General features: G+C 25.1%; 5 protein-coding genes across 5 annotated transcripts; 3 read left to right on the top strand and 2 right to left on the bottom strand.

The window, feature by feature from the left end:
• Window positions 1–1,285: 1,285 nt before the first annotated feature.
• Window positions 1,286–4,975, top strand: PCHAS_0307700 (conserved Plasmodium protein, unknown function; the record flags this gene model as incomplete). Its single annotated transcript, XM_728298.2, has 1 exon — window positions 1,286–4,975. The coding sequence occupies one exon, from the start codon at window positions 1,286–1,288 to the stop codon at window positions 4,973–4,975; it is 3,690 nt and encodes a 1,229-aa protein (XP_733391.2).
• A 106-nt stretch (window positions 4,976–5,081) lies between these two features.
• Window positions 5,082–9,404, bottom strand: PCHAS_0307600 (conserved Plasmodium protein, unknown function; the record flags this gene model as incomplete). Its single annotated transcript, XM_728297.2, has 1 exon — window positions 5,082–9,404. The coding sequence occupies one exon, from the start codon at window positions 9,402–9,404 to the stop codon at window positions 5,082–5,084; it is 4,323 nt and encodes a 1,440-aa protein (XP_733390.2).
• Window positions 9,405–10,362: 958 nt separating this feature from the next.
• Window positions 10,363–11,259, top strand: PCHAS_0307500 (KRR1 small subunit processome component, putative; the record flags this gene model as incomplete). The annotated part of the gene is made up of 1 exon (XM_016799666.1): window positions 10,363–11,259. One exon carries the CDS (start codon window positions 10,363–10,365, stop codon window positions 11,257–11,259), a length of 897 nt encoding a protein of 298 aa, XP_016653181.1.
• A 394-nt stretch (window positions 11,260–11,653) lies between these two features.
• PCHAS_0307400 (conserved Plasmodium protein, unknown function) lies at window positions 11,654–17,976 on the bottom strand (the record flags this gene model as incomplete). The annotated part of the gene is made up of 16 exons (XM_016799659.1): window positions 11,654–14,686; window positions 14,864–14,933; window positions 15,019–15,096; window positions 15,198–15,429; window positions 15,560–15,602; window positions 15,745–15,836; window positions 15,945–16,210; window positions 16,306–16,379; window positions 16,522–16,594; window positions 16,707–16,768; window positions 16,907–16,977; window positions 17,063–17,131; window positions 17,230–17,353; window positions 17,510–17,601; window positions 17,719–17,755; window positions 17,887–17,976. The coding sequence occupies 16 exons, from the start codon at window positions 17,974–17,976 to the stop codon at window positions 11,654–11,656; spliced, it is 4,506 nt and encodes a 1,501-aa protein (XP_016653180.1).
• A 1,729-nt stretch (window positions 17,977–19,705) lies between these two features.
• PCHAS_0307300 (serine repeat antigen 1, putative) lies at window positions 19,706–24,061 on the top strand (the record flags this gene model as incomplete). The annotated part of the gene is made up of 4 exons (XM_016799650.1): window positions 19,706–19,736; window positions 19,934–21,322; window positions 21,432–21,572; window positions 21,714–24,061. The coding sequence occupies 4 exons, from the start codon at window positions 19,706–19,708 to the stop codon at window positions 24,059–24,061; spliced, it is 3,909 nt and encodes a 1,302-aa protein (XP_016653179.1).
• Window positions 24,062–25,195: the final 1,134 nt, after the last annotated feature.

Here is a 25,195-nt window from a genome sequence, read left to right as displayed (position 1 = left end):
ATTTTTATTTTGTTTAATTATTTTTTACTGCATTTTTTTATATGTTATACTTCTTATTATTTATTTTTTGTCTTTTATACTCGCTTATTTTTTATGCCCAACATTTATTGGATCAAGTACCACTTTTTCCATATATATGCTTTCAATTTTACACATTTATATGGATATATACAGGCATAATGTTAGTATATATGTTTAGCTGTTTCGTTTGCACACCTATGTACTTAATTTCTTAATATGAATAATCTTCCTTTATAAAATTATGTACTGTTCATAATATTTACATAAAATATGTCACAAAATGGACAGTTTGAATAGAAAATATATTTATATAGAGATTTAGCATACCCAATAAAAGGCACTTATAAGATTATACAATTTTCCATTTTTTTTAAAATTATTTATTAACATTTTTTTTCTTCGTTTTTGAAAAGAATATAGTGGTAGCAACACGTTTTTTTTTCCTCACTTTCCACTCTTACATTTTAGCCAACTATTAAAAGGAGGCTTTCATAATTATTATATAAAAATAAATTTTCCATTTAAGGGGGAAAATAAATTGAAGCACATATATAATACACAGACATAGGTATTATATGCATGCTGAAATGGTCGAAAATGTTTTAATTATAAAATTTACAATCTATTTTATGGAAAGCAAAAAATAATTAAATTTCAATATGGGATATTCTCCTGTAAAAATTTATATACATATATGCATGTATATACGTATATATATTTAACTATATATATTGCATATGTGTGCACTAAACTGTATAATAAATAGTGCATATATAAATATAGGAAAATCTAAGGGTGTCATATGAAAAATATGCTTTCATTAATAAAATTAAAATAACAAAATGAAACTATAATTATATGCTGAAATATTAGTGCCAATTTTATTCATAATATATAGTACGACAAAACAAGGCTACTCATATTTAAGTTTGTGGATCTACATAAGTATAATATAAACATGACATATATATAAATATATCAAAGTAATATGCATAAAATGAAGAGCATATTGTTTTAAAATAAAATATTTTGACCAACCACACACCACTTCATTTTTCCTATTATAATTTTTTTTTTTTTTTTGCCAAATGGAAAAAAGCTAGCTGAGATATTTTAACGCCAATAGATCTACATGCTATGTTATGCTTCCTCATTTTGTATACATACATATTTATTTATGTATGTGCATAATAATCAGTATAGGAAAATAAAAGAGCAAGAGTTCTAAGATATTCGGTTTGCACATATTTGTGTTTTTTACGAAATGCTAAGAAAAAAGGATGCCAAAAAAAACGAAAATGAAAAGGAAACAAATATTTTCTTTTATAACAAACTTAGAAAGAGGAAGAAAAAGTTGAAGTCATCATTATGTTGTTCATTTAAATTGTACAACTCAAGGAGGAATAATTATTTGTGTTCCCATTTTAAGTTTGATAAATTTCTAAAAGATGTATTAATATGCAGAAAATGTGTTTTTTCATATTTTGAAGTTAATGTAGTTGCAAATATAATTTATATGAGACATGGGGCTAGAGCCCCCAAAAAAAAAATTAAAAATGTATGGCCATTTGTAGAAGAAAAGGGAAGCTTAACTTTTCTAGGGTTTGAACAATCAATAAAAATTGGAAAATATTTAAGAAAATATTATTATAGTTTAAACAAATTAAATAAGAAATATAATAAAAAATATAAACATATAAGGAATGATAAAGTCTTTAAATTTTTTAAATGGAACGAAGAACATCAAATTAAAGAAACGATAAATGATTTTATTTGTGTAAAGAACAAAGTGAGCACTACAAAAAAATCATTGTTTGTAGATGATCAGACAAGAGAAAATTCTCTTTTTCTGAATTACATAAATCATTTATATTTTCATAAAAAACATTTGATAAAAAAAAAATTAAAAAATTATGATATAAAAAGAAAGAAAAGAACATATGATATGTTCATAAAAATTATAAATGAATATTTATCTATTCGCACAACGGATAGTGAACGGTGCAAATTAACAGCCTATGCAATTATTTGTGGTATTCTAGGCATAAATAAAAATATATATATGAGTCTTTTCCTCTTAAAATATATTAATAAAATTGATTTTTTTCAAAACCCATGGAAAATATTTAAAAATTTTAACGAAGAGACATTTAACAATTGTTTTCATAACGATATTTGGAATACATGGTGGAATAAAAATAAAGAAGGGTTAGAAAAATGCTTGATGAAAAATCATCATTTTATTATTAGTGATAGTACTGAAGAGACAATAAAATTTGATTGTAAATTATGTTCCTATAAAAAAAAATGTAGATACACAAATATGATAGAAAGATACGATTTGTTTATGCACATAATTAATTACATAAACTTTTATGTTAATATATTTTTTTATTTTATAAAAATATTATATATTTTATATTCAATTGTTAAAGTTGCGGAAAGAGATACAATTATGTCAGCAACACTCAAGTCGACAAATAACTACATTAAAATGTTGAAAAATTTTATTTTTGAAAATTCTGATATTTATAAGGTTTTAAATAATTATTACAAAAGTGAAATAGCTATCGTTTACTATCTAACAAAATGGAAATCAAATTATATTTGTAGATTCAGCCTATTGTTAAACAATACATATAATAATTATTCAAACAAAAGAAAGGGCAAAGAAATGGGTCATAAACCTTTTCAAATTTTTCAAAACAAAAAAGACAACAAAATAGATATTATACACAATAAAATTTTTACGATTTTAAAAAAATATAATTCTACTATATATATATTAAAGAAAAAATTAAATAAATCTATAATTTTGAATGATCTAAAAAAAATAAATTATTCGTCAGATTATATAAAAAATTATTTACACTTTCCAATTTTAGCTAATTTGAAAAATGAACATATGAACGTTCATAAAATAAAACCTCTTCAAATCAATTCCATATCATATCGGTGTAATAAAAATGATAACATGGAATTATATAATTATAAATATCATATTTTTAAAAGAAAACAAAAAAGTGTAAAAATAATTAAACAATTTGTAAGCTCATATGACGCATACTTATATCACAATATTAATATTATGTTTGATATTAAAAAGGGATATGAGAATTTTTCTTCTCAATCTAATACTGTGTGTAATCTAGCTAATAACAATTTTAAATCGAAAAAAATAAATTGTAATAAAATTTTGGCTAGCACAAGCCCAGTGAGCATTCATAATACCAATAGTATTAGGAAATATAATGGAAGCATAATTTTAACTATAGACAATAATAAAGAAATAAATAATTTTTATGATTTACCATTGTTTTCAAAAGTTTGTGAGCATAACAAGTTGAATAAATATTGTAGAGATTGCTCAGCAAGCTTTATTACCTCAAACAGCCAAATAAATTTTAAAAATTTTGTTCAGAAAAAAAAAGAAAAAAAAAAAAAAATTTTTTTTCATAAAATATATGAATGCTATAAATGGATTAGCAAACTTGAATATAATAATAGATATGTGTCTTGGATGTGCAGTGGTTTGTCTTTAATTGATGTTGTTATTAATTTTTTAATAAGTGTAAGACTATTTGAAAGGCTTGAAATAAAAAAGAAAAAGTATACCCCCAAAATAATATTATACTTAACTCACCAATCAGCTATTTTGTCATTTCAGTCCTGTATAGGCATAAAAAAAAAATATATGAAAATACCGCCATTTGCTGGGTTTATATCTTTAGAATTAATACACATAAGAACGAAAGTCCTTAAAAATGATCAAATAATATTACATCCAAATTTACCGAATGATTATCATAAAAATAATGTCTTAAATTTTGTATGCGATAATAATATTATCAACATATTTTGTTGTAAAAAGGATTGTGTGTGGAAAAAAAAAATATATATGCCTAGGAAAAAACGAATTCGAGAAATAAAAAAGAATACTAAATTAGACAATTATAAAAATATTTTCAAAGCTCAGGGTAACAAAATTCAGGATTTTAAAAAATTATTTTTTCTTTTATGTAAAGAAAATACCGATATAGATAATCTGATCCAATTTTATGATGAATGTCTAAAAAATAATTATAAAAATATTCAAAGTTCTAATTTAAAAAATTATGATAATATTAAGGGTAAAGAAAAAAAGAGAAATTTTCATGGGTTTTTTGTTAAATTCACTTTTAATAATTTTTCCCCTTTAAAACTCGAAAAAAAAAGTATATTTACTAAGAAAGGCTCAAAAATAAATGGTAACCAAATTATGAAAGACATACATGACTCTAATCAAAATTACATTTTAAGCCCAGAAAAATTTACATATTTGGAAAATGCCCAAAAAGATAATTATAATAAATATAGAAAACTTAACAAAATTATAAAAACACGTCACAACGATCATGCTAATTTGGAGAACCAACATGATAAGTACATGGATTATGTATATAATAGTAATAGTGGCATTTATCGAAACATTTATGCGAAATTAAATAAAGCACATTCGCAAAAAGGCAATGCGAAAAAAAACACCCCTTTTAATAGCAAAATTGAGTCTCAAAAACATAAGGGGAGACAAAAAAAAAATGAAAATAATTTAAAAGCGAAATGCAAAAATAAATATTGGACTCAATTGAATTATTTCAAATCAAGACATAAATTTGTTAAAAAGAAGAATGTGTTAATATCCCAAAATTTTGAAATCAAACAAAGTCACAAATTTGATATTTTTCAAAATAAAAATGTAGACTTGCCTGACCAAAATGATGGTGTAACGGGGTACCGATTTAAAGATCCGAGAAAAAAAGGTGCATTAAAAATTTTTAATAAATGGCTAAAAAAAAAACATTATAAAAATAAAACAAACACACAATATGCGAATGATAATATCATTTGCTTAGATTGTCTAGTCACGTATTTAAAAAAAATGATAAGGGTTTATGGTAACCCTGAAATGGTATGAAGCACACAAAATAAAAAAATTAAACAAAAAAATATAAGTAAAATTTCCAAGAGATATGATAACACGATAGGTTATATCAACTGGTTCTATATCTGATCAAACAAAATTATGAAGGTGTATTCTTCTCTATAAATAAGTCAACATTATAAAAATGAATTTTTGTTTCATTCATAATTTTATATTTATTTGGATATTCTTTGAAAAAATGAAATACAAAGTTGTATATAGTATGATGTACAAAAGAGGAATATATTTTCGGAGTTTGTAAATTATCAACATTTTTCAAAATAATTTTATTATAAAATAATTTTAATGTTTCAAAGGGTAATGATGATATATTTATATATTTATTATTATTGCTTAATGAGAATAATAAAAAAATAAGATATATATTTCTTTTATCTAAATCGTTTGGCAATATAACTTTGTCCACATAATACAATTTTAATAATGATTGTATAAAAAAAATTATTTTTGTTAATAATTTTTTTTTTTTTTCATATTTATAATTTAGTACATCAAAATATAGCATGATTATATTCAGAAGATATGTCGATATGTTTGGAACAAATAATGCTGTCGAAGGAAGTTTCAAAAAGTTATCAAATAAAATATGATAAAAAGAAATAAGCTTTTTTTCTGACATATTTTCATTTATATTTGTTATTCTTATTTCATCTTTTGCAATAGTAGACATATACAACATATTTGCTTCATTTACAAAATCAAGGTATGTTATACTATTTATATATTTTACATGATGATCTATTTTAGTAAATTTGTTGTTAAGCATTTGATTGATATACATGTTTGATAAATAAAATAAAATATTATGTGGCCTTGATTTTGTATTTTTTAAAGCAACCATTATATCAACTAGTTCTCTATTTGATATTTTTATTTTATTATTTGTATTATTTGTTCGTTTTATATCTATATATATTTTTCGTATTATTTTTGTTATATTTTTTAATAATTTATTTTTGATAAAATCATTGTATCCCGTCTCTTTGTTTACATATTCACAATTTTCTTCCCAACTGGATACGTTGGTATGTTCACTATTCCGTTGATTTAAATTGCTGGCTTGTTTTCCGTCGATTTCTTCTACCTTTTTCACATGCAAATACTTATTTATAGTGTAATACAAATTTGAAAACGTATTTAACAACATAATCATTACATTTTTATTTAATTTAATTTGATCATAATATATAAACTTGTTAAAATAGGAAAGGGAAAAATAATTAAAATTGTTTCTTATAATATAATAGTTTATATAATTTTCACAATAGCTATGAAGTACTTCTTTAAAGTGTCGAAAATTATTTACATAATCCGTATCACACATTAAAGAGTTACAAGACAAATAAATAATATTTTCAAAAACTGAATTATCTTCACTTATCTGTATAATACAATTTTTATCATCAAAAATAAAGCTGCCATCTTTGGTACTACTTGAAATTGGAGCAAATTCCTCAAGCATTTGTTTCATAATTAAAGCAACATATTTTATGTTTACCTTTTTGTAGTTATTCTTTATGTACTGTTCATACAAATAGTATACAGTGTGATTAAAATTTTTTATGTTTAAAAAGCAGGATAGTATATGATAATAGTTTTCTTCATTTAAATTATTTTTTTTTAATTTAATAAGGTTTGTTAAAAAGGATAGTGATACTTCTTTTTGTTTTTCTGTAACTGGATAATGACAAAAATAAATTTCGTATAATATAAAATATAAATTTATAGAATATCGTATATTTTCATTTTTCATAGATACACTACTAATTTGAAAAAGGTTAAGTTTATTTTGTGAAACCTTTTCAGAATCCAAATGAGAGGTATTCATTTTATTTCCATCCACGTTTAGTTGCATATCATATAAAGGACTCCAACTCGTTTTATTTTCAATTTTTTGTGTTAACCTTTTTAAATGACCTTTTTCAGCATGCTCCGTTTTAGTTGTGTGTGAAAATATAAGTTTGTTTACAATTTTGTCTATGCATTTTTTAATAGATAAATCAAAATTTTCTGAGTTGTACTCTTGATGTTTTGGATTTAAAAATTTAAAAATTCTTCCTGAAAAGAGTTCAGCATCCTCATTAGTGTTTTCACTTACTTTGGAGTCGCATTTTTTTAAATTGTTCATTCTGGTTTCTTTATTTTGTGTAGTTATTAAGTTTGGGTCAGTGGTTTTTCTTTTCATTTGATGATATTTTTTAAAAAAGTTAAGGAACATAACAATTTCTGTTTCATCGATTGTTCCTATATTTTGATCATCAATATTTACAAAGCTTACACATTTTTCCAACAAATTGAGATCTAAGATATTTCGATTTTTATAATAAAGATATAAATTCATAAATATAAGAATGTGATGATTTTCTAGTCTCTCCTTATTTATTCTTTTATCATAATTTTTAATATTTTTTTGAATTTCTTCAATGTAGTTAAAAATTAAATTGTTAACTATATTATAAGGAAGAAATATTTTATTTATTTTATGTATATAGTTTAAAATAGTTATCAATTTTGTTAGAGAGATTTGATTTTGTTCTTGAATTGAACACAATAAGCATGTACTAATATCATTTACTAAATATAGGCAGCTAGCTATAGGATTGTTTTCTGTATTGGATCCATCTTTTATTCCTAGTAAGTGTGTTGGAGTTTTCATTTTTTCCCAACTATTTCCTTCACTAAAATTGTTATTTAAAATGTTTTCAAAATGTTTTTCATATAAATATATTTTAGAGTATGCACATATCTGGTTGTAAATTCCATTTATCAAATTGATTAACATATTAATGTGTAAATTGTTGTAATATATATATATACTTTGAAAAGAATTCATAAAAAAATTTGCTATTAAAAAAAACGTATCTCTTTTATTCACTACTTCATTTAATAATATTGATAAATTTGTATATATACAAAAAAAGCTATCGATTTCATTTTTTGATAAACTAATAAAATTATTTTGATCATTCAAATAAAATATGTCAAGCTTATTTATAATGTTAGCAAATGCTTCATGTAACAATTTTTCCCCTTCATCCGATTCGAACCCTTTTGAGGATAGAATATTTTTTATTTTTAAAATTTTTACAACATTAATAATATGCGAACAACTCCATAAGGTGTACCCTTCATTCGTATTACCCTCCTTTTCTGCATCATAAATAGTAGCATCGTGTATATTATTTTCATTTTTGTTCGTTTGCATTTTACCTGCATTTTCAACTTCCTTCAAATTGAAGTCCTTCAAAATTGTGTGCAAGATGTGGTAGTTTGCATTTCTGTTTATAAAAATAGAGTTACTAATATTTTTTTCACGACATTTTTTTAACAAATTTAAATAGGCTGACAAAAAAGATAATAACATAATCGAGTTTATTTCAAAATTTGGAATTTTATTTGCTAAGGTCGATATGTTAGATAGTATTTTTTTATTGGCATACTTAGGATGGTTTGATAAAAAAATGACATAACCTTTTAAATAAAAAAAAGTTTCCTCATCATAGGTAAATTTTTTTTTCCCTCCTTCTAATTTGGTATCATTATTATTTTCACAAACATTAGTAACATCATTTGTGCTTTTTTCCACGCTCGGTTGTTTTATGTCTGGTTGTCGACTTGTGTCTACATTATATTCATGCAAGGGTATCTCTTTTTTTGATTTTAAATAATTTGTTTGCTTACTAGTTTTATAATTGAAATTGTTATAGTGGGAGAAAAAAGAAAAATAAAAAATATTTTTAATTAATTCATCTGTAATTAAGCTAGCTTTATTTTTGTATAAATATTTTGACAAGCAAGTTAATAATTCATGTATATTTTTTAAACTATAAAATTTTAAATGCTCATTAATATTATAATGAATATAATCAAATATATTCATAGAACAATTTTCATATATATTATTTTTTAAATTATTTAAATAATATCTTTTTTTTATTAATATTTTATAAAAAGGTAAAAATAAATTTTTATTTATATATATGTCTTTATTTCGAGGACACCTATTTACAATTTCTAATATTTCTTGTGTACAATCATTTATTTTTTTAGATCTATAGGAATGTAAAATCATTTCGATTTGTTTTTTCACTTGATTGTCCATATTATTTATAATACTTTTATTTTTCCATAAAAAGTTTGTGTTTACTAAACATTTATCTTCATCTTGCTGATCCATATAATTCTCTTTATCATTTTCATCAAAGGGGTTTCCATTTTTTATGACAACCCCATTCCTTTTTCCATCACCAATCAGGTTGTTACCATTTTTAAATTTAAACACACTTGATACATGGATGCATTTTTTTATTAATAAAATGGAATTACTATTGCATAATTGTTTTAATTCATTTTGAGCTCTTAGGTAATGTATATAATTTCTTAAACATTTGGATAGCTGCATTAAATTTGGTACATGTATTTGTTGTTTCCTATACTGTTGCTACACGTTTGTATGTTTCTATTTCATTTGAAAAAAAAAACAAAACGCATAACGAGTGTAAGGTGTCCAGAGTAAAAAACAATTATTTTTATCACATATATATTTGAAAAATAGTTAATATTAACATATGTATATGCTCACTTTCAATAATTAATACATATGATTGTTATATCGAATTATGTGGAATATATACTTTTTCGTTGTTTTCAATTTTTTTTTAATTCATCATTTTCAGCAAATACTATTTTTTCACTATCAAAAAAAGTATAATATATAAATTTTTACAAAAATAAATTATTCTATAAATGCATTTTTTTATGTCATTTTTTCTTTTCAATTTTTTGTTATATTATAAAAAAACGGCATACAAAAAAAAAAAAAATTGTATATATGTAGGTAAAAAAAATATGCGGCGAAACGGAAGATTAGGTAATAAAATTCCTTTAAAGAAAAATATATTTTTTTTTATTTTTTTGTAAAAAAATCGTAGATTATATAATTCGTTTTATATCCTATTTTTATAAAAATAAAACATTGTTTAGGTATATATTATTTATTTAAAAATATAATTCTTTTGTTTTTTTTTTATACAAAAAAATGAATTAAAAAAATCGCATATTAACAAAGGGATATCATTTATGTTGGCTACAAATATTTTATTTGTTCTACATAAGTGGGTTGAAAAAAAACAAAAACGCAAAAATCGAATGACAAAGTTAAACGAAAATAATACATGACCCAAGCCAAGCCAAGCAAAGCCAAGCAAAGCCAAGCAAAATAAAACAAAATCAAGAAGATCAAGCTAATTTGCAAAACAGCCATAGTAGCGAACTGCCTATACATCGTTTGCCGCTGCCTGGGCATATTACATACATTTTTCGCATTCCTTCTTCTGTTTCTTGCCCAACCCTGACGCATAATGGAAAACGGTAAGGATGACGAACAAGTAAGCAAAAACAAGAGATATCGAAAAGACAAACCATGGGATAATGAAAATATAGATCATTGGAAAATCGAAAAATTTACAAAAGAAGATAATAAACATCATTTTTTAGAGGAGTCAAGTTTTAAAATATTATTTCCTAAATATCGAGAAAAATATTTACAACAATTTAGTACAGATATAAAAAATACATTACATAATCATTTTATAAAATTTGAAATAAATTTAATTGAAGGATATATGACAGTTAAAACAACAAAAAAAACATTTGATCCATATATTATTATTAAAGCAAGAGACATGATATCTTTACTTTCACGTAGTGTTCCCTTTAGTCATGCAAAAAGAGTTTTAGAAGATGAAACATTTTGTGATATTATAAAAATTAGTGGATATATACGTAATAAAAATAAATTTATTAAAAGAAGGCAAAGATTATTAGGTAGTAATGCTACTACTTTAAAAGCTCTTGAAATATTAACACAGTGTTATATTTGCGTTCATGGAAAAACTGTAAGTGTTATTGGAAATTTTAAATCGTTGAAAATAGTAAGAAGAATTGTTATTGACTGTATGAAAAATATCCATCCTGTTTATCATATAAAAGAATTAATTGCAAAAAGAGAATTAGAAAAAAATGATGAACTCAAAAATGAAAATTGGGAAAAGTATCTTCCTAATTTTAAAAAAAGAAATGTTCAACGAAAAAAAATCAAACAAAAATTAGAAAAGAAAAACGGTAAGAAAAAATCTATTTTCCCACCTGATCAATTACCAAGAAAAATTGATATACAAATGGAAACTGGTGAATATTTTATGAACAACAATAAAAAAAAAAAACAGCCAAAAGAAGACCCTAAAGATGATGACTAAGCCTACTCTAAATGGTACATTCATGACAGATGCTAAGCGTCTTAATGCAATATGCTAACGCTCACAATAAGTTGAATTACAGCTTTAACTATATTTTTTGTAAAACTAAATAATGTATAAAATATGTATATACGATTTTTAGTTAAATCTGGGTAGAATATTTGCTACCATTGTTTTGTTAAAAAGGGAAAAAATTCACAGAAAAATAATTTGACATGAAAATAGGCATACGAAAAAATTCACAACCATAGGTGGAAAAATGGATGTTCCATAGGACTTACCTCTGAAGATCCAGCCAATAAAGCTTTGCCTTGCATTTGTTCACTTTGGATTTTTACTTTGTGTTTTATAATTTTTCCTTTGCATTTTTAAAATTTTCCTTCCCATGTCGACGTCATATTTTTGCGACGTCGCCACAAATGCTTATCAAAGCATAGCCATGAGACTTTTCCTCTCGTAAAAATATGTTTGTAATTTTAAAAGACGAAATTAAATTTGCGCCAATAGCTTTAATATGAGACTTGGCTATATACAATATGTCAGATATTAAGCTCTGATAAAAAAAATCGAATTTCTTTAAATTTATATCTTCCTTAACAATGTGTAAAGATATGACTCCGAAATATTTTTTAATTATAACATTAGGCAATATATTTAAAGGGGTTATAATAATAGAAGAAAAATTATGATCAATAAATGTGTCAAATAAATGTTTATTATTTTCTAACATAATATAATTTTTTAATTCACTAAACATAAATAGGCTATTATGTATATTTTCCATATCATACGACTGATTAATTTTTTTATCGCCTTTTTTTAAAAATGCATTGAATTTATTTATTTTATTTTTTTTGGTGTCTTTATCTTTTTGTAACCCATCTTTTAAATGAATTTCATTTTTTTTCAGTTTTTTTTTCTCTCTGTCTTTCTCATTTCTTTTCTTTCTTTCATCACTTTTAAACATATTTCTAAGCACATCAATCATAACACAAAATGGGGATTTCACAACATTTGGAACTATATGTGTTAATAAATTCGAGCTATTTTTTTTTTTTTTTTTTTTTTGGCTAGCTAGAATAAAACCACGATAGGATGACTCCTTTTTTGTTAACTCCGTTCTTAGATAGCTATTTTTATCATCTCTTTCTGAAGAAAAAAAGTTATCAAAATTAAAAAGAAATTCGGATCGTTCCATATAATAATTTTCCAAATGATTGAAAAAATGTTTTAATAAATTTTCTTGCATTGATTGATTTAAATTTTTTAATTCAAAATGTATTGCATGATTATTTTTAACTTTTATTAAATGACCAGTTAACATTATTTCTAATACATCACATGCTATAAATGAAAAGTGTAATCGGATACTACAAATACAGCAAGGATATAAGTTATGAACAAATGTGTAAAATATAAATATATTATACAAATCATTAAAAGCTGTATTTATTTTTTCATATATTACATCCACTTTATCACTATTTTCTCCAAATAAATTAATTCTTTTAATTAAATAAATATAGCTTTTTGATAAATTATTTAAATAAGCATTTTTACTTCGATTTTTTCTTTTTTTTTCTTTTTTTTTTTCTTTTCTTTGTTCTCTGTCTATATTTTTTTTAATTATACAATTTTGATCATCTCTTATATTATAATCATTTTCTTTATCGGTTGTATATGATAATAATTGTTTACTGTCTTGATAAAATAGGGAGGAATTTCTTTTTTCTTCAACTGGATAATCTACTTCATTTTTTGCTAAGTCATTTTTTTGGTGGTCCTCCATTTTGAGATTAGGTACCATAAGATGATATTCTGCACCATCCTCTGTATTCTCATTTTTCAATAACATATTATTATCTTCATCATTTTCAAAGTTTGGAATACTTTTGCTTGCCCTTTTCTGTGATTTCAATGATTTTGAATCAGATAAATATTCACTATTTGATATGGCATTATTATATTGGTCATTTTCATTTTCCATATTTCGTTGTTCATAGAATGTTTCAAATTTTATACTTGGCAAAAAATCCAAAGTACAAATATAAAAAAAATATTTTGAATAATTTTTCATTATTTCTTTTTTATATTCATAATATAAGCTAATATTATTTTCACTCTTTTCCTGAAATAATGAAACTGGATTTTTTTTTAATAACAAATCATGTAATTTGCTATTTAAAATTTTTTCATCATCTAATGGCTTATTTTTTTTTTCTTCCACTATTTCACGTTTATTTATTTTAGCTAGCTCATTGTTATCGCTATTTCGTTTATTATTTTCACGTTTTATTGTATTATTATCTGTGTCTGTGGGAGTGGGCATTTTTATTTTGATATGCTCATCAGAAAATACTTTATCATGTTTCTGTTTTTCTTTCATATTTTCTGTTTTTACACAATTTTGTTTTTGTTCTGTATTGGTCGTTTTTTCTTTCTTGATATCTTCCAACATATTCTTCATAGGAACTTCATTTTTTTTTGCAAGAGTAGATGCATCATATCTTTTGTTAAGAAGATAATTTTTAATATCTAAATTAAAAACATAATTATATAATGCAATACTATCTTCATATATATTTAATAATGTTATGTTGTCTAAGTGATCCTCTACTTCGTATATATAACCTTTATTTTGTATTCTCCTTGCTTTTTTCTTTTCTTTTTTCTTTTTAATTCTCTTTCTTTCTTTAATACCTAATTTTGTATAATTATCAATATGCTTATTGTGTTTTTTTCCAGGAGATTGATCACCCCCATTTATGTTATCACTATAGTTATCATAATTTAATAATTCTTCTTCTTCCTTTAAATATATTTCTTTTAATCTAAAATAATTATCATTTTTAATTGTCTTATTTACATCTTGACAATAAAAATACGGTTCTTTAATTCGTAATCCATCTTCGTTAATATCGGCTTGTGATTGTTTACGTGAAATCTGTTTACTATCAGAATGTATACCATCGGAATTAAGTGCATTCATTAAATTTTGTTTAATTGATTTATCGATTTCTCCTTTACTATTGCTAGTATTATAATTGATCTCATCCCTTTTGTCATTATTTTCATCAATGTTATATATAATATCTCCATCAACAAAAACAGGGGAAACCAAACTTTTATTTTTACTAAAAAAAGATCTATAATTTATGTTATCATATATAATTTTTAATTCATCAGCATTTGCACATTTATTATGTATATAAAAATTGTCCTTATAATTCGATTTTATTAAAAATTTATTTTCATAATATATTCCATATGTACACATCCCAGTTCCATAACAGTAACCAAATAAATAATTATTGTTAAAACATAATTTTAGGTTGTAGTCAAAAATACTATTGAACCCGTTAACTAGCAATTTACAAATGATTTGCTTGTGCAGGTTCAGTTCCAGGAAGGGAAGAATTTCGCTGATCTGGTAAATTCGAAGCAAAGGGGAAGACATAAAAGGTGCCGAGAAGGGAAGTAGGAAAATGAAGCTAAATATCATTATGCATATTATCAAGCATGTTCCCATTTTACGAGCATGAAAAGTGTTTTTTATGGCTATTTTTCACCGTTTAAATAATTATATTTTTATTAACTTCCTTACCTCTGATGCGAGATTCTCCCCATGGTTCTTCTTCAATGGATAAACGACAAAAGCAGAAATTAAGAACCCACTAAAAATGTAAGACCGAAATAAAAATGTGTGCATAATCCAGATTATTTGAATAGGAGTGGCATTTGAAAATATGAAAAACTTACTTTCCTATGACGGCTAAATTTTTGGGAGCATTGGATGAAGAAATGAGAATTTTAGGCACAGATGCATCATTGCATATTCTGTTAATAAAAAAAGGGGGTGAACAGTATAGCAAAATTTATGAATGTGTAATGTAATACTGCCTTTTTTATGCTATTGCTATTTTATTTTTCCAACTCACCTGCAAAATATATTGCTATTCTCTATCTCCTTCGAAGCATAGTGCAAATATATGCAACTGCTATTCTTGCTGGAGCCTTTTGATTCATCTTTTGGTGAATGCTTATTTTGTTCGTTAGGTGAGAATGCGATAATTTTGTCATCGTAAAAAAATGAAGGCAATACATTTATGGCAGTGCCATAACAAAAAAGGACAATGACATCGTTGAAAATGTAAGCATCTTCTTTGTAACCTGTTGAAAATGTTGTTATAAGTTTTGCATTATTGGCTGTGTAGGATGTTTCATGTAAAGGGAATAAAAATAGTAGGAGAATGGCGAATAATCCCATAAAGCATATATGTATTGAACTATTTTATATTACCCAAGATAACATTGCACGAAAGAAATGTCGCATTTGATTTGAGCTATATGGAAAAAAATTAACATGAATATTTTTATAAATTAAAATTGATTTTTTGAGATATTCACTTTGGAATGAACTCTATTTAAGAGCGAAAGATAAATATAGTGGTAATACTTTATTTTCAAACATTTCTTGAATTTTACCTCGTCTCTAATTTCGAGAAGCCATTCGTCTCTATGCTGTTCTGTAAGTCTTGGGTGCAAAACCTTAACTGCTTTTGATGCCACTAAGCCCCCTAAAATTGCGAAAAAATAATCCAGAGAAATGTATATGTAATAAATAAAGTGTGAATGCACATCCAAGTTCTTTGTAATAACAAATTTAGCAAAAAAATAATATGTACCATATTTGTATTTTATATTTTGCGGAAGTGAATCAACGGTAAGTAAAATGACATCCACAAAATTGTAGGATGTTGAATTCGCCTGGATAGCATTTCTTCTATTAAATTTAATTTCTTTATATTTTTCAGGAATATTTTTCAAAAATATTTCATTATTTCTCAAAATGTTTTTTATGTTATTATTTTCTGAAATGTTAATATAATTAAGGTTATTAAATCCTTTCACTCCCAGTTTTACAACTGTCCCTATAATACGGATACAAATTCTATCAAAAAAAAATGAAAATATAACAAGGTAAATGATGCCCAATAAAATATTACATGTTATATAGGGTACACATGAGAAGATACAAATCCTTACTTGTTTGTTGTACTTCCTTCCAAATTCAAATGTTCACGATAGCCTAAAATTGCATTCCCTCCTAATATTTTAGCCTGCACACACACACAAAAAAAAAAAAAAAAAAAAAAAAAAAATTGTCTAGCTAGTTGTTAATTTTTTTTTCTCCAAAAAGGAATATAGCTAGTTGGATATATGCCTAAATGGAATAATAAAATTGAATATACATTTTTTTACCTTTTTCCCAACATATTTTCGAACTTCCATGAAGGAATTTTGTATAACATCACATCGGGCTTCATTGGAATTTCTGTGATAAGAAAAAAAACGATGAAAATGAAAAAATAAGTAAATATAATACATTACTATTTTATTGTCTTATTTTTTAACACCCTATATGTTCATAATTTAATTTAACAAACCTGCTTGATCTAATAAAATCCTTCCAATCATATTCAGGGTCATTAACTATTTTAAGTTCATGCTAAATAGAGAAAAATAAATTAAAGACATTTAATATTATTTTTAATGTAATTAAGACATATTTTATGACACCACCATATATTATAAAAATATATGCCAACGTGGGAAGTATACATTTTATAGTTTTTTCTGATCTTACTGCAAATCCTATTATTTCCTCAATATAATAGGGGGACCCTTTTGGAAAGGAAGTTGTGCCAAGAAGAAGAACTAAAAAAAAGGTAGAGGAGATTATTATGAAAGAAAAAAAAAACAAATATATTATATATATATTCATTCGATATATCTATTTTACCTGCACTATTGTCATTATATGGGTTTTTTTCTTCAAAGAATTCCCATTTTATAGTACAGTACAATTCACCTAAAGATTAATGGGAGCATGAAAATTTGATGAGTATATTGCGAATTTGTTTATATATAACAATTTTTTATCATATATATGTATTATTTGTTTTAAACCTTTGATTCCTTCTAATGAATCATATAAGGGAAACCATCCTTCCAATTTTAGATTATCATGGAAATAAAAAAAACTGAAATCTATTTGGATATACCCACTATTTATATCTTCAGCATCATCGATCTGAAAAGTTAAAAATATATTTATACCTTATGAGAATTGTTAATCTTATATTTATTGTAGCCATTTCATAAGGCTAATGTATTGTATGCGTCTCAATTTCAGGGACCCTATATTTTTTTCATGTGTTTTTCTTTTGATTGTTTTAAAGTAGCATACCGCTATTTTAAGTGGGCAAATTTGTAGCTCTGAATCATCAGATATTTCAAGTCTGAACGACAAGTTCAAATCATTTGACGTTTTACTAATATCTAAATATGTTTGAAAAAAAAATTTAATACACACAATGTATGGCCGTATACGTTATTTATTATTTTATAGTGATATATATGTGTATAGGTTTAAAAGCATAGACAAAATTCTCTTACTAAATTTAGTCCTTTGTTTTGTTTCCCCTAATGTTACCTATGAAAAAATGTATACAAATAAATATCATAGTAGTTACATATATTTGATAGAATTTTATCACATAACTTTTGACAATTCTTTCTATCCTTAATGCAGGATGTGTTAACTTATTTTTATTTTTTGGATACCTCAAGGTATTTAAAGGAATCTATTTCAGATCTTTCAAAGGCATTGATATTTCTAATACCTGAAATTCTTACTTTAATAATACAAGGCATTTTATATCAGTTACATAGTGTGTTTATTTTTACTATATAATTTGAAATAATTGGATAAGTAAATAAATAAAAAATAAATAAAAAAAAAGAAATAAATTATAAAAGATAAGTTAAAAAATGGAGAAAAAAAAGAGAAAACAAATGAAATAAAAGAATAAAGCCAAAAGGGTCATCTTGCCATATTAAGCCCTGTGTAATATAGTATACCAAAAAAATTCATTATTTTTTTTATTTTATTTTTATTTTTTTTTAAATAAAGTTACACAATTAAATTATTTAAAAAGGAACAAAGACAAAGAGGTGAAAAAAAATAAATAAACGATTACATATTCATATAACAAATGAAGTAACATTTATGCTAATTCTACAGAGGAATCTAATAAGTATAATAATTGTTGTGTGCGAAAAAAAAGAAAAACTTTTAAATAATGAATAAACCATAAGAAATATAGAAGAAATTAATAAAGTCAAAATAAGTTATAAGCCTAGATATTATACATTAAAATTTTAAGATCATATTCAAGTGAAAAAAACATATTTTCACATATAGTGTTATATACATTATATAGTATATTCCTGTATCAGTGTTCAAAAAAGAAAGAGAGAAATATGCCTTATACTTGGTCATATCTTTATTTGTAATTTGAAAATCATTTCCAATAAGTGAATTATAGAAAATATGCAATAATATGAATGACAAACTAAGAAAATACAAAAGTAAATCTTTGATAGCAAAACGGTTATACTGTGTTATCCCCTAATATACCCAATACCCAAAAAATATATAATATTGTGAGAATGGAAAAAAAAAAACATGATTGACACCTTTTAATATGACCTAATATAATTATATAATCCTTATGATACATATTTATTATTAAATTTTTAGTAAAATAATGAAGATTAAGAATAGTCTTAAAAAAGTTTGAAAGAGTTAGCCATCAAATGCTATGTTAGTATAACATTCATGTATTTTTATTTTGTTATAATTATTATTTTCATATATAATATCAATTTTTGTTTAAAGAATGGTAAATACATATTTATATAATGCCCAAAATAAAAATTGTTAATTTTTTTTTTTCAGCTAAATTTGTGTGTGCATATAATTAATTCTAAGACATACAAATTATTATAGCTTTGTAAGATAATATTTTTTTAATTGAAAAGTGTGCATATTTTAATAAAAAGCCGAGTCGAGAAAAAATAGAATAAAATAAATCGTGGAAAATTATGAGAATACGGATAATTTATAAAAAATAATTTAAGTAACAAATTTATTATACAAGACAAAATAGTTGCAGAAAAAAAATATACGCGCGTATTCGAATTTAGACTTAATATAAAATACTTTTAAACGACACACATGAATTTATTAAAAAAACCGTTACAAGTTAATGCACTTTTTATTTACAAAAAATAGATACGTTTTTCTCTTTCAGTTGTAAAATATTTATAAACGTTTTTTTTAGTAAAGGTGGCTTATTTATTTTCATTTTATTTTTGCTTTATTTTTATTATTTCTTTTATTTTTACATTATTATATTTATTATTATTATTATTATATATACATATGCATACATTTTTTTTGTATTCCAAATATGGAAATTCTGTATATGTCTTTTTAAGTGAATATACTTTTTTATAATTAATTAAAAAAACGAAATAAATAAAAAGGAAAAAACATACACATATCAACACATTTTAGTTTAATATTATACTTGTGAAAATGCGTCGTCTTTCCATTCTCTTTATATTATGTAAGAAAATAAAAAAAAAAAATGGACAATAGTGTGTGTAACTTCTTATCGCGCATACTCGACAAGCAAATTTTTATTTTTGGAATAAGGAAATTACTTCTTTGTGTTTAAATTTATGATCAATAAAATACAAATAAAATTACATACATATCATGCATATTCATTTTTTACATATTTTTTTAATGCAATTTGCGCAGATGCTCTATTAATTCGAAATTCAATAGAGACTGATAATGGTGTACCTAGCGCAGGAGAAACTCCACCTTCTACTCCTCCTTCAGGTGGTACTGGAGATGATTCAACTGGAAAAGAAAAAGCTGAATCCCCTAGCCCTGTACCAGGTCCTGCATCAGATGATTCTTTGTCAAAGGAATCTGTTAATACAGGAGGATCTGAACTAAAGACACCTTCATCTTCTGACGGTGGGCCAAAGGCTACTGAAGAAGATAGAAAAGAAGCTGGTGAAACTGAAAAAAAAGTATCTGAATCTGATAAACCTAAAGAAGGAGAACCTGCATCTGATAAAACACAACAAGATTCCACTAAACAAGATGCTTCTCCATCTAGCGTCGATGGTCAAAATCCCCAGGCAAAAGGAGAAACTGGATCACCGGGTCCCGTACAGCCCCCCCCTGAATCAGGTGAATTACCTAAAAATGACTCTGAACAAAAAATTTCTGAACCAGGTGTCGTTGGATCAGATGTATCCCAACCAGAAGCAGTTAAATCAGATGCTTCTACACTACCTGGTTCTGTATCGGACAATTCCAGCAAAGGTGGTGATGCATCAGATCCTCAGAAATCCAAAGACGCAAAAAAGGTTGATAATGAGTCAAGTGGCAAATCTGATGATCCCAATAAAAACACCAAACAAGGCGATAGTATATCTGAACCAGATAGCGGATTAAAAACTGATACCGATGGAACGGAAAATCCTCAAGAAGGACAAGCCAAAAAAGGAGTTGAAGGTACAAATCAAGAGGAAAATCCCCCCAAAGCTGGTTCCGAACCAACACCTGGTAAAGCAGAAGTAACAAAGGATCCACCAACACCTGCCAATAAAGTACCTGGTTCAGAAGAAACTGAAACACTTACATCTGGTCCTACACTTGATCCACAAAGTCAAAATTTACCCTCTTCTACTGACAATCCACTTCCAACAGGTCAAGAATCTGGAAATACTCGTGATATTGCACAAGGCGATGACCCATCTGTAGACTCAACACCAGATGCTACTCCAGCAGTATTTCTTGAAAATTTTAATGTAAAATCTGCCATGCTAAAGAATTATAAAGGATTAAAAATTACAGGGGAATGTAATGCAGACCTTAGCATATTTTTTGTACCCTATATATTAATTGATGTTAATACAAAAACAAATCAAATTTTTATAATGTCAACAAAAAAAAAAGTTATGGGAACAACTAAAGGTGTTGCAACACCATCAATAGATTTCAAATCTGAAGGAGATACATTACAAAATGTATGTGGAGAAAACAAAACTTTCAAAATAGTAGTTTATTTTGATGGTGATGTACTTTATGTAAAATGGAAAGTCTATGATCCATCTGTACAAACCGAACCAAGTAATTAAAAAAATGATTATTTTTTAAGTGCACATATAAAAATATGAATATTTTTTTTGCTTATTTTATACGATGCTTGTTCATATTTTAATTTTTTTCAATTTTACAGATACAAATGTTGATGTAAGAAAATACCGTTTAAAAAATTTCGAAACCCCAATAACATCTATTCAAGTCCATAGTATTAAAGGAGGCTCAAAAACTGTTACCTTTGAAACTAAAAATTATACAATAAATGATCATCTACCAGGTATGAAATTATAGTTGAACAAATAAATAGGATACCCAGTGGGCTACTACTATTTTTAATGTGCTCATGCTTGTATTACATCTTTTTTAAAATTTCTTAAATTTTTATTAATATATATATTTATTTTTTTTATAATTTCAGAAAAATGTGATGAAATAGCTAGCGACTGTTTCTTACATGGACATGCAGAGATTGAAAAATGCTATAAATGCGCATTGTTATATCAAAAAACACCATTAACAGATGAATGTTATAATTATGTACCCCGCGATTATAAAGAATCACTAAAAGCAGACCTAGCTAGAGCTCAAAGTGATGATGAAATTAATTATGAAGTTATGGAACATATAGAAAACATATTAGATGGTATATATAATGTAAATGATAATAATAAAGAATTAAAAACATTTGAAGAATTAAGTGATGAAACAAAAAAAGATATATTATTATATTGTAAAGAATTAAAAGAATCAGATGTAACTGGAACATTAGAAGATTATGCTTCAGGTGATGCTGAAGATGTATATGCTAATTTAACAAAATTGATAACTAATAATATGGAAGATTCTATTTCAAAATTAAAAAGTAAATTAATGAATCCAGCTATTTGCTTAAAAGATGTAAATCAATGGGGAGAGAAAAAAACAGGATTAGTATTACCTGAATTGAGTTCAAACAATGTTGATAATTCAAATGAAAATGATGATACTAAAACTGATCTTGAATCTGATGAAAAATTAAAAGACGAAGGTTTCGATGGAGTTATAGATTTACCTTTACCACATGAAAATGAATTTGCAGGATATACTACAATTGAAGATTTCCAATATTGCAATAATGAATATTGTGATAGATTAAAAGATAAAAATAGTTGTATATCTAAATTAAATGTAGAAGAACAAGGAAATTGTGCTACATCTTGGTTATTTGCATCTAAATTACATTTAGATACTATTGGTTGTATGAAAGGACATGAAAATTTTAGTGCATCTGCTTTATATGTAGCTAATTGCTCTAAAACAGATTCTAAAGATAAATGCTTAACTGGTTCAAACCCATTAGAATTCTTAAACATAATTGATGAAAACAAATTTTTACCAACTACATCTAATTTACCATACTCATATAAAAAAGTTGGAGAAGAATGCCCACAAACTATGGAGAATTGGACTAACTTATGGAAAGATGTAAAATTATTAAAATCAGAAAATAATGATAAATCATTAAATGCTAATGGTTATATATCATACCAAAGTGAACACTTTAAAGAAAACTTCAATGAATATGTTAATTTAATCAAACAAGAAATTCAAAACAAAGGTTCTGTTATAGCTTATGTTAATTCAAAAGATATCAATTCTTACGATTTTAATGGAAGCAAAGTACATAAATTATGTGGATCTGCTACTCCAGATTTGGCAGTAAATATAATTGGATATGGAAATTACGCTAATGAAAATAATGAAGTTAAATCATATTGGCTAGTTAGAAACAGCTGGGGTAAACACTGGGCAGATGAAGGAAACTTTAAAGTTGATATAGAAACCCCAGAAAATTGTGAACATAACTTTATTCACACATTTGCTACATTTAATATTTATGTTCCTTTTGTTAAAAAAAATACTCAAACTGAATCAGAAATTAATCTTTATTACTCAAAAAATTCCCCAGATTTTTACAATAACTTGTACTTAAAGAACTTAGATGCAGACAACACAAATGAAGATTCTCTCATTCAAGGACAAGATGAACCTGCCAAAGTGCCCACATCAGGAGACACAGAACAATCAACTAAAGATGTCGACCCCAAATCATCACAAAAAGCAGGAACTGAAGAAAAATTAGGATCGGCCGAATTAAAAGAAACAATTCAAGACAGCGGATCATCCAGCAAAGCAACACTACAATCAACTGATTTATCAACAAACCCACCACCAAAAGGCCAAGAACAAGTGCAAGAGCAAGTACAAGAGCAAGAACAAAAAGCAAAACAAGAAGATAAAGGAAAAACAGATAAAAAAGCTGGAGAAGGTACAGATAGCAAAGCTGGACAAGCAGGCAAAAAAGATGGTACCACAGAAGATGAAGCTAGCAAAACAAAAAAGGACTCGCCACCTGCTAAACCTGAAGGACCACAAGCAAGCCAACCTCAAGCTGATCAACCCCAAGTTGTTCAACCACAAGCTCCTGGACAGCCCGCAAGTGGCGCAAAAGCAAGATTACCCGCAGGCCCAAAACTCGAATTCATGCATGTATTAAAACAAATAAAGAATGGTAAAGTAAAAATGAATTTAGTTAAATATGGAAATGAATTAAACTTGATTGATGAACGTGCTTGTTCAAGAGTTTATGCTGTTAATCCTGAAAAAAAAAGTGAATGTGAAGAATTTTGTGTTAATAAATGGAATGAATGTAAAGATTCTGAAGTACCAGGATATTGTTTAGCTGATCTATATAATTCAAACAATTGCTACTTTTGTTTTGTGTAATAGTTTTAAGAAATATTTACAAAATTTATGATAATATATTTTCCTTTTTATTGTTTTCACAATTTTTTTATATAATTGTTAATTTTTTTTTAATTTTTAAGTTATTGTTTTAAATTACAAACAGTGTATATATTTTTTATATAAATAATATTGTTTAAACTTTAGAACAAAATTATTAATAATAAGTTATCAGCTTATATAAAATTGAAAAAATAAAAATGTGTTGACAAGGATATCACATATTGTAGTTATCAAAGGAACATATCTTATCATGCCAATTTCACTGAAAATTTACAATTTTTTTTATCATTATAAATATATATTAATTTGTTTATTTAAGCGTAATAATTTTATAAGAGTTGTAAATGGTGATATTATACTTAGCATTTCAAAGAGGAAACCGATTTCGAATTATAGTTACATAGTTGTACATGCAGAAATATTTGCGAAAAAATTTCTCGTTTAATTATTATGTTACTTTTTAAACCTTTTTATTTTTATGTTAATAATTTTTTTATTGTATTCCCTAAGAACTGAACAGTTTAAAAGTAAATACAAAAATATCAAATTTTACAATATACAACCTAGTTTATTCAAAATAATAAAATAGCTATTTATATAACTGAATGGTATGCTAGCCTAATTTTATACACACATTATTAAGCTGTTATATTCGATAAAATGTGTATTCTCTTTTTATTTATTATTTTTAGAGAAAATACTGATGGTATCATAATGTCAGATTAGTCTTACTTGCTAGGATATATGTGTGTGTATAAATCACCAAAACAATTTTGTGTGTATTTTCTTTTATATAATTATTTAATTAGACATAAAATATGTATTACATGTTTTTATTTATAATGAAAAGGTTTAGTGCACTACCTTTAAGTTGTAAAAATGTGAACCGTTTTTAGGTCGATACGTTATTTTCTGTTTTTACACCGAGTGTCGTAAAAATCGTATAAAAGTATATTATTCTTTTCTCACATATTTATAAATATATAATTTTAGACAGATATGGGCATAAAAATATGTTTTTTTCGTTTTCTTTTTTTAAGAGAAGTTAAATATTTGCCCGTGATAGATTATTACGACCTATTAGGATTATATGTGTGTGTAAAATAAATGAAA

This window comes from Plasmodium chabaudi (assembly GCF_900002335.3).
Source record: "Plasmodium chabaudi chabaudi strain AS genome assembly, chromosome: 3".
Taxonomy (NCBI): Eukaryota; Apicomplexa; class Aconoidasida; order Haemosporida; family Plasmodiidae; genus Plasmodium; species Plasmodium chabaudi.
The sequence above is the reverse complement of the archived record's forward strand: the minus strand, read 5'-3'. Positions and strand labels throughout refer to the sequence as shown.